Raw genomic sequence first — 13,170 nt, forward strand, 5'->3', positions numbered from 1 at the left:
CAATGCAAGTGTTTGACACCAGTAATCTTACCCTCTTCTCAGACTCGGACTCCTTTCGGGCACAGCGAATGAAATCACGACGAGCACGGATCTGCTGCTCATATTCACTAAATGTGAGCTGGCCCCTCTCTAGGATGACCAATGGGCTGTGAGGCTCTGCAGGCAACAGTGGCAGTGACTTGCAGGTGATTACATTGATGGAATTATCCCCATCCAAGAAGTAACCGTTTATAAAACCTGATGCCTAATGGTCATATTTTGTTCTAGCTGATCAAAAAGCTTTTTTTGTCAGCCTTCTGCTAAATTGCATAGAGTATGATGGGTAAGCAGTCTAAGGCCTCATCCACACTACTGCGTTTTAGTTTAGAAACGGAGAATTAAAACGAATACGATCTCAGTCCACACCAGCGTTTTAGCTGCGTATTAGAATTGATCTCCATCCACATTAAAATGACTGAAAACGCGGATCACGTGACCATTCACCAACACTGGGCATGCGCGTGCTGGTGTAAACAGGCACATGTAGGCAGTTATAGCATTGTAAAATTTTGCAGAATTGACTTGCACAACAGCTGCTAGCAAAGACATCAAAGTCAGTAACGCTTATAATTCGTTATCCATGTGCAGTCACTAACGTTACGTAGTCCAGGCTGTTTTTGTATGTTTTCTTCCCGGGGACGGGTCATGTGATTGGTGGCTGACGAATCAGGGAAGGATACGCCATGACTGATGATGACACCCAATCATAGAGCCGAGCGGCATCTTTCTAAAGTCCTACGTTTTGACCCGTCTGCACTAAAACGCTCTCCGGGGATTCAAAACGCAAAACGGGGTCGGCAGCGTTTCTAAACTTCTCCGTTTCAGGTCTTCGTTTTTGCCGTTTTAGTCTGGACGGGAGCAAACGTAGCAAAAGGTCTCCGTTTCTAAACGAAACTGCAGTAGCGTGGATGGGGCCTAACTGACGATTCAAACTTTAGATTGACCATTTATATTTCAAAAGACTTCAATGTAAAAAAAAACAGCATCACAGGAAAAAATTCAATTGTTAGGTATCTATTAAGTTGAAAGGAAGTCCCACCTTTCGGTTAAAAGTCTATTGTCTTACTAGTAAAGGCATCAGCTGTATTTTTTGCTATAAAGTGTACATTTTCATTAGCTGTAAAAAAAAAAAAAAAAAATTATGATTCAAAATTCAGAATGTGTTGCTGCTTTGAAATATCAATACGTTACTGAAATGCAATCTAATCATCTCCTAAAGTTTTGGAGATTTTGGTCTTTCTGCATTCAAGCAGATAATGGCTATATGACATGCACAACTAGAAAATAGCTGTGGAGGTGTTACCAGAATGACCAACAAGTTTGTGATTTTAACATTTTAGGCCTAGCTCTCACCGCTAAGGTGTAGTATTATTTCCAGATGTCGGTCACATGGATGCTCCTCGGCCAGTGTGATGTAGGTTGCAGACGCAGACTGTGCACTGGGGTCAGCATCCGCACGCAGGGCATGGGTTGGGCTTTCCAGACCTGCAAATGCAGAGACAGCATAAAAAGAGGTCACAGAGCCTGTTCACATGACATTTCAGCACTGATTTGATTAGTTGCTGTTAAAGAATATTATTGGTGAAATCTTTGACATCTAAGCCTCAGGGAACTAAAGCTATAATAAAATTGATCCTGAATCTCTTGAATTACATTTCAGTCAGACATTTGATATAAACCTTGATATGCATCTAAAACATCAATTAAACTAACAAAAATGGTTAGAATTTTATATAAAACAAAGTTGTTGGCTTTATAAATCAGTTCAACCATGTACAGTTGTTTGCTGTTTTCAATGAACAAAAATAATAATAATAATTGATATTACTGAAAATGCAACTTTTAATGACTTCTGCAGCCTAAAATTATATTTAATCCCCTGAATAGAATCCCTCACAACAACACAAATCTGCAAAACAGGTGTTGTCTCAAGCACACCTGATGCAACTAATCAAGGGCTTCAATAGTTGCACCTGGTGTGCTTGAGCTAGAGCACATGAAATATTTGAACTGGCTAGGTTTGTTAAGTGTCATGTTTGACTGCATTTTAGAAACACTGCTATGTAAAAAAAGGATCTAAAAAGTTAAGAGAAGATATCGCCCTTAACAAACAAGGAACGGGATACAAAAAGATAGCAAAGGCACACAATGTTCTTAGAGGAAGCATAGTTTGCAAGTTCAAAGTTGAAGGAACAGTGGTTACACTACCTGTACGGGGCAGAAAAAGGAACCTATCAACGGCTGCAACAAGATTTCTGAGAAGGCAGGTTCGGAAAAACCCTCGAGTGACTGCAAAAGACCTGCAGCAAGACTTGGTGGCAACATGCCAGAACTCCAAGACGTTTACCACTACTGACCCAAAAGCACAAGAAAAGTTGGCTCCAATTTGCTCAAAATCATATAAATAAGCCACAGAAGTTTGGGTATTCTGTTCTGTGGAGCGATGAAAACAAAACTGGAACTTTTCGTCCCTATGGTTCAGCCGTATTTCTGGAGGAAGAAGAATGAAGCATATGCTGAAAAGAACACTCTGTCTACAGTTAAGCATGGTGGGGCTCGGTAATGCTCTAGGGCTGCTTTACATCCTCTGGTACTGGAAACCTGCTGCAAATGGAAGGCAAGATGCATTCATTGAAGTATCAGGAGGATATACTATAACGTCATGCCGTCAGTGAGGAAGCTAAAGCTTGGGCGTCATTGGAACCTCCAACAGGACAATAATATGTGGAGGATACAATGATCCCGAGCATACCTCAAATTCCACCAAGGCTTGGTTGCAGAAGAAGCCCTGGAATATTCTACAGTGACCATAGAAGTCACAGTCACCTGACTTGAACCCCATAGAAAATCTTGATGAAATTTGAAGAAGGCTTTTGCAGCGCGCAAACCCAAGAATATTACTGAACTGGAGGCCATTGCTCATGAAGAATGGGTTAAGATTCCTCAGAAACACTGCCAGAAGCTGGTGTCTGGCTATACATCTTGTTTGCAGCAGGTCATAACAGCAAAAGGGTGTTCTACTAAGTACTAAAGATGCTTGCCATGAAGGGGTTGAATAATTTTGAGACTGCAGAAGTCATTCAAAGTTTAATTTTCAATTGAATTTGAAGCTATTCAAAAGTTTAGGGACAGAAAAGAAAAGAATAATTTAGCAAAGTAATGTTACAAAATATTTCAAATAAATGCTGTTCTTTTGATCTTTCTATTCATCAGAATATCCTGAAAAAATAATTGTTTCCACAAATATATTAAGCAGCACAGCTGTTTTCAGCATTGATAAAATAATAATAATAATAATATTTTTAATAAATGTTTATTAAGCACCAGATCATCATATTTGAATGATTTCTGAAGGATCATGTGACACTGAAGACTGAATGATGCTGAAAATTCAGCTTTGCATCACAGGAATAAATTACATTGAAAATATATAAAAATAGGAAACGGCTATTTTTATTTCACAATATTGCTGGTTTACTATATTACTGATAAAATAATTGCAGCCTTGGTGAGCATTAGAGACTTCTTTCAGAAACATAAAAAAATCTTACCGACCCCAAACTTTTGAACCGAAAGAGTACCATATTCATATACTACAGTATACTGTATATATACAGTATACTATATGATATTACCAAGGTAAATGTAAAATTAAAACTATATTACCAAGGTACATGTCTAAAAAAATATAATAATCTGATACATGTACAAACAAATATTGTATTAACATGGTAAATGTATATTGTTGGTATTTTATATTTATATAATATAAAAATTTATATTACCATGGTTCAGTTTTCAAAAAAATATTTATTTGGAGTGTCCAGCTCAATGTCCATTAAAGTCAAGACGGCTGAAACAGAGTGGCCACTTTCCTCTGGAGCAGAACAGTGTCACTACTGTGATTTAGGACTCTATATCACCCTGCCTCAATCTCTCTTCTCTGTTCTAGTGGCCTGGAGCCTGAGCCAAACACACTCTCGCTCTGCACACACCCTCCCCCACACACACACACACACACACACACACACACACACACACACGCTTTGACTCCTTCTGGCAGGCTCACTGATGTCTATCATAATCACTGATGTCCATGCCAAGTTTTACGCTAACTGGATTATTTCAGATCACTAACTGGACCTGCATGAATGTACAATGCTCTTAAAAGGGGGCTCTTGTCCTTCTGCGACGGACAAAGACAGGTAAGAGACAAGCCCACTTTTGTCTCCTCCTCCAGATATCATAGTTCTAGAACTTTCCTGCTTTTACATGTAAGCTCTTGATGTAGTGACTTATGTTTTATAGATTGGACAGAAAGATTTAAATGTTACCGGCCAACAGACATGCTCCTCGAACCAGCAGCTGGAAGCTGAGCTGATAAGGCGAGAGGTTGGTGGCTGAGCTGGTGAGCAGAGCATGTGTGCACTGGTGCCCGACTCCCAGCATCCTCTCCTGCTTTCCAGACACATTGCCAAAGCACATAGTCGGGCTGAAGGAGAGACGTTAAATAGGATTCTTGGGAGGTCAAACTCACAATTTTGTTATTCAGGTGGTATAAATAATTAAGCAAACAGTAAGGGTGTTTTATCAAATATATACCCTTACAAGCCATTGATAATAATAGAATAATAAGAAATGTTTCTTGAGCACCAGATCAGCATATTTGAATGATTTCTGAAGGATCGTTTGACACTGAAGGAGTAATGATGCTGAAAATTCAGCTTTGCATCACAGGATAAAAACATTTTAAAATACATAAAAATAGCAAATTTTTATTTTAGATTGTAATAATAATTTCCACAATATTTCTGTTTGTATTGTATTTTAATCAAATAAGTGCAGCTTCTTTACAAAACATTTTTACTGACCCCAAACTTTTGAATGGTAGGGTTAAAATGTCATGGAAATGGACTATATAAGCTATATTGACGTCACCAGACGCTAGTGATTACAGTTTATAAAGTTATAATTATGGATATTTTTCTTACAAAAACGCATTGCTTCGCTTCAGAAGGCCTTTATTAGAGCTGTATGGATTACTTTTATGATGGATGAATGTGCTTTTTTGGGCTTAAAAAAATAAGGTACCATTCACTTCCATTAAAGCTCAGAAAAGCCAGGATATTTTTTAATATAACTCTGATTGTGTTTGGCTGAAAGAAGAGAGTCGTATACAAGGATGGCTTGAGGGTGAAAATTATGGAATATTTTCATTTTTGGTTGAACTAACCCTTTAACGTACCCTCATGTTGTTCCAAATCCGTAAGACTTTCATGTGAATAAAAGCCTAAATTAAATATTTTCATAATATAAAGCGATTCTGTCTCTTCAGAAATATTTGACTAAACTGCTCAATTCATATTGATTAGTTTTACGGTTTCTTTGTGAACTTTTTGATCTTAAAGTGGTAGTTGCGTAGACTGTCAATGAGGGGGACAAAAATCTCTCAGATTTCATTAAGATCTTCATTTATGTTTTGAATATGAACGAAAGTCTTACAGATTTGGAACGACATGAGGGTGAGTAATTAATGACAGTTTTCATTTTTGGGTGAACTAACCCTTTAAATGTGGCTATAATTTTTAGGACCACTGCAATTATTAATAGTAGTAACAATAAAGAAGAGTTAAAGAGGTTAACTTTACCTGTTCTCCTCTGATTTCCCCCCATTTTCACTTTTTCCTGGTTGGATTCGTGTTCTGACAATAGGTGTGAGCACTGAGGGATAGACCAGGCGGATTGCACCATTTTCAAGTGTAGGAAGTTCAAGGGTGGTACTGATGACAACAGACACAATTTCTAGCGGTCCAATCTGTCCTGTGCTCACAATAAAAGTGCTCCTCTCCAGATCCTCATCCAGCAACAGATGACCTGAAATGAAAAAAAAAGTGCAACAATCTCTCAAAGACCTGAAAAATTATGTTGTTGGAATGTCAGAATATAATCTAAAATGTTTCAAAAGACAAAATAATAATGTTCAATATTCCACATTTTTACAAAAATACCCAAATTGAAATATTTGTATATTGATAAAAGGACCATCCAAGTGCAGGCACAGAGCCAACAGAGCTCTAAGCAATAATGAATGCTGCCCTCACACTTCAGACTGTACAAGTACAAAGCACTATAAAGAGAGAATGGCAAGATTTATGAGAACACCAAATACACTTCTGTAGTGTGTGCTTGTGAATTGTGACAATAGAAAGATCTGTTTTTTCTTTATCTGGAATCAGTGTTTCAAGAGAACAGCAATAAAGATCAGTGGCGATGGCATGTCTTGTCATGCTTCTCTTAGCTTCTTAGCTTGGATAACCTTTAAATAACTTCCATAATGAGGCAGTTGTCATAATGAAATGTTAATGTTGTTAATGTACCAAGTGTGGTTCTGGTAAACCTTACATTATGGGGACAAAATGTCCCCATAAGAATGGCAATACCAGAAATATTTTGATCCCAATGAGGAAAACAGCTTCTATATCATTCAGAATTATGTTTTTTGATTATGTAAAGGTTTTCTGTGAGGGTTGTGTTTCGGTGTAGGTTTAAGCTAAGGGGATATAATACAGTTTGTACAGTATAAAAATCATTATGTATATAGAAAGTCCCCATAAAACATAGAAACCCAACGTGTGTATGCTTGTGAGTAAGCTTGCAGATTCCTTGTTGGAAAGTAGGAGTAGTGATTGTGTGTGCCAGCTGAAGTGCACATGCAAGTCCAAATTTCTTCCTACCCTAATCCTAGAGAGATTATTATTATTACAATTATTTCATCGTAAACAATGGTCCAATATTACAGTTCTCCGATAACTCCACACCACAGTTATAACAGTAATGACACAGACAACACTATATCATTGGAATCTTTTTCAGAATAGGAATGATTTTGGGGAGAAAAACATTGACAGCCAATCAGAATCTACAGTACCGGGCGTTAAAAAGCTCAAGCGTTTAAAACGGCAGAAGACATAAGCGTGCTTACAATAAACAAAACGTTATCGTCAGTCAGTGTGGACGCTGATGTAGTTGTTTTTATAGTTATATTATAGTCATCGTGCTTGGTGTGAACTGGCTTAAAAACGCTCACCGTTGGAGCACTGCATCTCCAGACCTGTTCCTCCACAGCATCCCCACTCCTTGCTGTGACCACACTGTGTGTGCAGCGCTGACCCTGGGCAGCAGTCCAAACAGCAGTCCGCTCGGCTCTGGAGCTCCACACTGACCAGCCTGCCAGACACCACTGCCTCAAAACCCACCACGACCTCCTTCTCCCCCAGAGGATACACAAACATACCTGAGCAGGTGACGAGGACATTGTTTTATTTAAGTCTTTGTTTTCTTACCTTTTACATATTCAGTGTGTTTGAATTGTTCTGCAGTACACTGTCAAGGCCAACTACAATTGTACCTTTATGGATACAACATTTCACTGGTGCAGTACCTTTAAAAGGACAACTTTGTACCTTATAAACCCCTAAAAGGTGCCATAATGTTTCCTTGAGGTACTGCTATGAACTTGTATGGGTAAAAAAGGTACAAAGGTGTCCCTTTAATGGTCCTGCACCCAGTGACATGCTGTTGTACACCTACAAGTTTTGTACAAGAGTGTATGTGTGCATGATCTCTTACCCTCCACAGGTTCGGGGTCAGTATTCACATATGTCAGATGAGCTGTAATGCCCAGAGAGCAGCCGTTGGCACAGGAAGTGATGTGGGATGTCTTCAGCAAAAGTGGTGCCCATGTGGTTCGGCTTTTCAATCCTGGCATTTTCCTCAAGAGAACATTATCAGCCTAAGTTAATTATGCTTGTTAAGTGGATGTCAGCAACAAGATCCCTTAAGAATATTAAACATGATAATTAATACGCTTCATTTAATTAAAATGTTGACTTTGGTAATCATCATGACAGTGTAGAACTTTATTTTACAGTCCTGTTCCCCATGTACATACTATGTACTTATTACAGTAATTACAACATTTCTCCCTTTTGTTTAGTAAAGGTTAAAGTACTAAAATTAATCAAACTAAAACCTTCAACTTAATTAAAATGTATAGGCATATTTAAAAAAACTATAAGCTAATATAAAATTACAAAAACAACAAAATTACTAAAACTTTAAAATGAAAACCGATAATGTAAAAACATAAAAATTTAATAAAATTACCATTTAATATAATTCAATCAAAAGTCTAATGATTTATTTTAAAAAAAAATTAACAAAAACTATAACATTAAATTATTATAAAATAACTCTGTTTACAGCAAACCCACCAGAGTTAGACTATTTCAAATACAGTAGATGGGTGGTAAATAGAGACTGATTATAAACTTTCTAAACCAAATCTACACAACATATCAGAGTCAGTAGCAGCAAATTTCCATTAGATTATTTGCTTCAGCAACCATGAAACATTTTAAGAGCAGACACAAGCTCTCCTTCACACTACTGGACGTGTCCACCCCACATGCTGCCTGGCAACCGGACGGCTCTCATCCTGTCACAGTGGGAATGTACGTGTCAAACATTAACCGACTGGTCAACATGCATACAAACATAATAATGTCAACAGCCTGCTGTCTCTGCACAGGTACAGATGCTAATGTTTGGTGAATAAACTAAAGACATACTGTATCTGAAATCTTTCAAAAGCATTCCCCTGATGACACCTAAACCCTGACAGATGTCTAATGCAGTCTAATTACTATTATCATGTTCTGCCCAATGATCAATCTAAAGGGGGAATTAAATATTGAGGATGTAGAATCCACATGAAACACTAGTAAATGAGAAAGCTGTGGTGTTTGTTCTGTGTCTCACAGGTGCTCCTTGAAAACACCTGCCATCTGGACACTGGTCCACTTACTGAGATTTACTGTGCCGTGATTAAATGTCAAGCGCACACGAATACAATCATCACAGTAGTGAGTGTTTGCGAGTAAATTGCTCTTATTAACATTGAAGATTCACTTTTGACTTTTTGCAACTAAATACGTTGTATTTTTGACAACATTGTTGCACACTACAATATTTCTAAAAGCACTTAGATAAATTATTTGTATTTCTTTTAAAAAAAGAAAGAGAAACTTTTAAACTGTGATGTACAGTGTCTCTTATATAGGTACCAAGCACATGGAACAATGCCACCACAATCAAAATGACCTTAATATGCAAGATGGATTGCTAAGTAAACCATAGGTAGATGCAAAAGTCAAAGGCAACAGAGCAAATGAAGGTGGGAAGATTTGATTTTCATGAATTGGGAAGTTTTATACAGTGATCATCTTACTTACTGCACAATGCTGTATTATTTTATAGTTACATGGACCTGATGGAGTCAGAGTTTTTTCTTCTTCTAGCTACACAAATAAACAAAGTTCCACTTGACAGTTTAAATCCAGAGCAGTTTGACTCTCTGTTAGAAGATATTGCATTTATAAGATGACAGAGAAAATATAATCAGAAAACTATAGAATAGATGTGGTTCACATATTTTAATATCCAAACCACACTGAACATTTATACTGTAACCATAGGCTACATAAACAGTTCGATGCAACAAAAGTAAACATAGACAACATCAAATTCGCAATTTAAAAATGGAATAAACAAGGAAAGATGCATAAAAATCACTTTAGATTTTGAGTAAATTGCTCTTATTAGAATTCAAGATACTCTTTTGACTTGCTAACTTTTAGTTGTAGCTAAACATATCTTGCAACTAAATTGTATTTTGGAAAACATTGTCGCACACTCTTGTCTTTTTTAATGAAATGAAGTGACATTGGTAAGCTACAGAGACATTTTTTTGTGACTTCAAGCTTTAGGGCTTTACCAATAACGAAATAAGGAAAGGGACATCAAATTAAATTATAAAAATAAAATAAAAAGATTAGCGGAAGTTGCTAAAAATTAATTTGCAAGTATCATTTGAGGGAATATATCACTGAATCATTCAGAATATGTTTAGCCTATATCAAATACCTGAGAATCATATCGGTAACAAAACATTTCATATTTTGACGACAAAAGTAAAGTTTACACACATGTATTGAAAAAAAACTATTATACACATGCACTTATCATTTGAGGGTGTTAAGTTCATAACACCAGAGTCCGTATGATTAATAACAAATAATACAAATTACAACGACTGAACTGTTTTGGTATGTTTTGAAAAGGATAAAATTATGCACTTTGGGTACACGTCGAGTTTTGACTTACTTGATGAGCTGCTCCCAGATTTTTTCCCGGTTTGCTGTGATTCGGACGGTGACGTGTTACAGGTCTCTCTCCATCTCTCCATCACGCTCTGGGCGGAGGGACTCGAGCGCGAGCACACTTCACTACAGCTCGCGTTCACGCACGCGCAGGGAAACCAGGACTAATGCATCTTAACAGGTCTCCATGATTTACATCTGTCATTTTATACCGAGCTCTGCGTCGTGTGAAATTAACAGTTCTGCTTGCAGAGTCTACATTATGGGCCTCTGACACGCCAAACTTTTTATCTTATCAGTGTATCGGCTGAAAATGAGATCACAACTCACAATTTCATATTCACGACTAATGTAATTTTTTACTAGGACAATACCATAGTACACTAAGGTTTCAACCAAAAGTATAAATTGACAATTACTTCCAAACAGCCTGCACTTCAAACTGCTCGTAACACACAAAAATGAGAAATTATGTAGGCTACTCTAAAGCCTAAATTCGGATTCATTGTTAAATGGCCACATAAACATCTCGGAGTGTCCCTTTACACTAAGTGCAAATAGCCCGTCTTGTTTTTTTTTTTTTATCTTTATTTATTGCAGCTCGAATAGGCATATTTCACTGCATCAGCAAATACTGCATGCTGAATTGTTGTGCTTTTATATAATAAACTTTGATTTGACACATTTTATTGATCAGGCTCTATACAGTGAAATTGAGTTGCTTATTTGGTTTGAACTTAAAAGATCCACCAGAGGGAGACAAGAGAGCTCTTAAAAAAAAAGAAACAGAAAAGAAATAACAAAAGAGAAGAAAAACTTAAATCTGTTAATAGTCAAGTTAAAATATTGCCATCAGAATGACTGGTCTTGACTCACATTAAGACCAGGCACGAGGCATCCAAAACCAGAATATTATATATAATTTAAAATAACCTAACGTTAGTTCGTATATTCAGCACCATGGACAGTTCTATTATATTTTGTGACACAATTTGCCGTTAGGGAAGATTAGAATTACCATTATAATTATTAATGCTTCAGCAATATAAAGCTTATTTTTATCATATAAAAATCAAATAAAATTCAATAAATTTATCAAATAAAGTACATTTTTATTATGTCAATAAAATAAAACATCTGTGTGTGTATATATATATATAGTGTGAATGCATTTAAGAGGTTTGTCATTGCAGACAAATCAACTATGCAATGTATTAATCCAGATATGCAATTTAATTTAGGCCACAATACAAACAGAAAAAACTAAACAAATAAACAAACAAAAAAACAAACAAAAACTTGGATTCAGGGCCCAATGGAGTCAAACTTTAAACTACTTTCTCATAATCTGAACTGAAAGAGAGACTGAGCTCAATAAGGTTAGTAGTCATGTAAGTTGCAATAGCAATAAACAACTTTGTCATCAAGCTTGTTGAATGTTGACAATTTTATTGGAGTTTTTATTACACAGAAGAATTTGTGTTTGTGTCTAGAGGAGGTTGTGGTTTGATACAAGGCAGGGGTTTGTATCTGTTAAGCGTGTGAGGGGCTTCATGAAGAGGAGCTAGAGACTCTGTAATAATCTCTGATGAAGAAGGTGGAAAATAAGTTTGCCCCTTTTCAGTCATAAAGGTGGCCTGACCTGTCTGGCTGCTGGGGGAACTTTGAATATAGTTTACATCTAGTCTTGGGTGCCCCTTGGATTCTTTAGGTCTTGCTGGTTTGTTTCTACTGGACTTCTGGGAAGTTTTCTCACTGACACTTCTAAACTGCTGATTAATGCTGCACGATTGTTCAGAATTTTGCTGGCTTTTAAACAAATGTTTTCTGTGACCTCTTGATGATTTGACCCTAATCCTAATCCTTGGATCAACTTGAGCAGAAACTCTATTCAAGGTCTCTTGACGATATTCCAAAGATATTTTAGTCTCTGGTGAGAAGGCGGTTTCATTCTTGTTCAGTGTGCTGTGCCAGTCTGTGATACTCTTCTGGTTTGAGTCTTGTGGTAATGCCCGTTGTCTTCCTTTTGCAGATATTGGGCGCGCCAGGTTTGCTCGCTCTGCCCATTTCTCCTGAACACAGGTGGCACTGTAGTCTTGCACACGCTCTAAAAAACTGTCTCCCATTAGCCTGTGTATATAAAATGTAAGATTGATTCTTTAACTCATATGTGGTAAACGGTGGATTAAGGAAATATTTCAGATCAATGAATTTGGCTTTTAACAGCATTTCATTAAAATGAAAATAAACTTTTACAAATGTGAATGATACACAAGGGGCATTCAAAGACACAAAATAAGGCTGATACAACAATGATTTCAAGAGATGTAGATTTTCCATATAGCCCTTCCAAATGCCCTGTTGGGTGTTGTGTGTGTGTGTGTGTTAAATCATTTACTTGAGAAGCAAGTCTTGCATTTTGTCTGTGTCACAAATAAGTGAAAAAAATAAAATAAAAAATAATAATCTGCTAATGGGGTAAGAAAAATAAAATTGTTTTCCCTTTAAATTAAGTTTATTATTCTACCCAACTGGCAGATATTTTTTCTTGTTTTAAGCATTACGTCACTTAATTTTGATCAGGTTTTCATAAAACAAGACTTAATAACTTAAATGATTTTGTAAAAACTCATTATATTTACAAAAAGCCTAACAGCTGACCAATAGCCTACCTATATTATGGTGTATTTGGGGGGAACACTTATGGTAGCCTATAAGAAAAAAATCATAAGAGAAAACAACATTGAATGAATCACGAGAATGTTCTCACCTCTACCTGGATGTGTATTCTTACCCAAATATCTTCAATTGGAAAGAAGATCACTTTACACTGTTGGATACTACCCTGGAGATAGCTAGGCCTACTCTGTTGTAGAAGATATTTGTAATTTGACGTGGTTTTACAGTCTAT

General features: G+C 36.7%; 1 protein-coding gene and 1 long non-coding RNA gene across 2 annotated transcripts in view; one reads left to right on the forward strand and one right to left on the reverse strand.

Annotated features, from left to right (window-relative positions):
* The window catches only part of vwa5b2 (von Willebrand factor A domain containing 5B2), a gene marked incomplete at both ends in the record, with an annotated part of 30,313 nt that extends 22,506 nt beyond the window's left edge, over window positions 1–7,807 (reverse strand). The window contains 6 exons of the mRNA XM_079613849.1: window positions 32–156; window positions 1,393–1,524; window positions 4,374–4,531; window positions 5,688–5,913; window positions 7,127–7,333; window positions 7,669–7,807. Of these exons, the coding sequence (XP_079469975.1) occupies window positions 32–156; window positions 1,393–1,524; window positions 4,374–4,531; window positions 5,688–5,913; window positions 7,127–7,333; window positions 7,669–7,807 (987 nt within the window). The remainder of the gene's footprint in view (window positions 1–31; window positions 157–1,392; window positions 1,525–4,373; window positions 4,532–5,687; window positions 5,914–7,126; window positions 7,334–7,668) is intronic.
* LOC306999345 lies at window positions 70–4,450 on the forward strand. The gene is made up of 3 exons (XR_013797829.1): window positions 70–185; window positions 4,169–4,244; window positions 4,348–4,450. It is a non-coding gene; the product is annotated as an uncharacterized lncRNA (long non-coding RNA).
* Window positions 7,808–13,170: the final 5,363 nt, after the last annotated feature.

This window comes from Phoxinus phoxinus (genome assembly GCF_949152265.1).
Source record: "Phoxinus phoxinus genome assembly, chromosome: 5".
NCBI classification, from domain to species: Eukaryota; Metazoa; Chordata; class Actinopteri; order Cypriniformes; family Leuciscidae; genus Phoxinus; species Phoxinus phoxinus.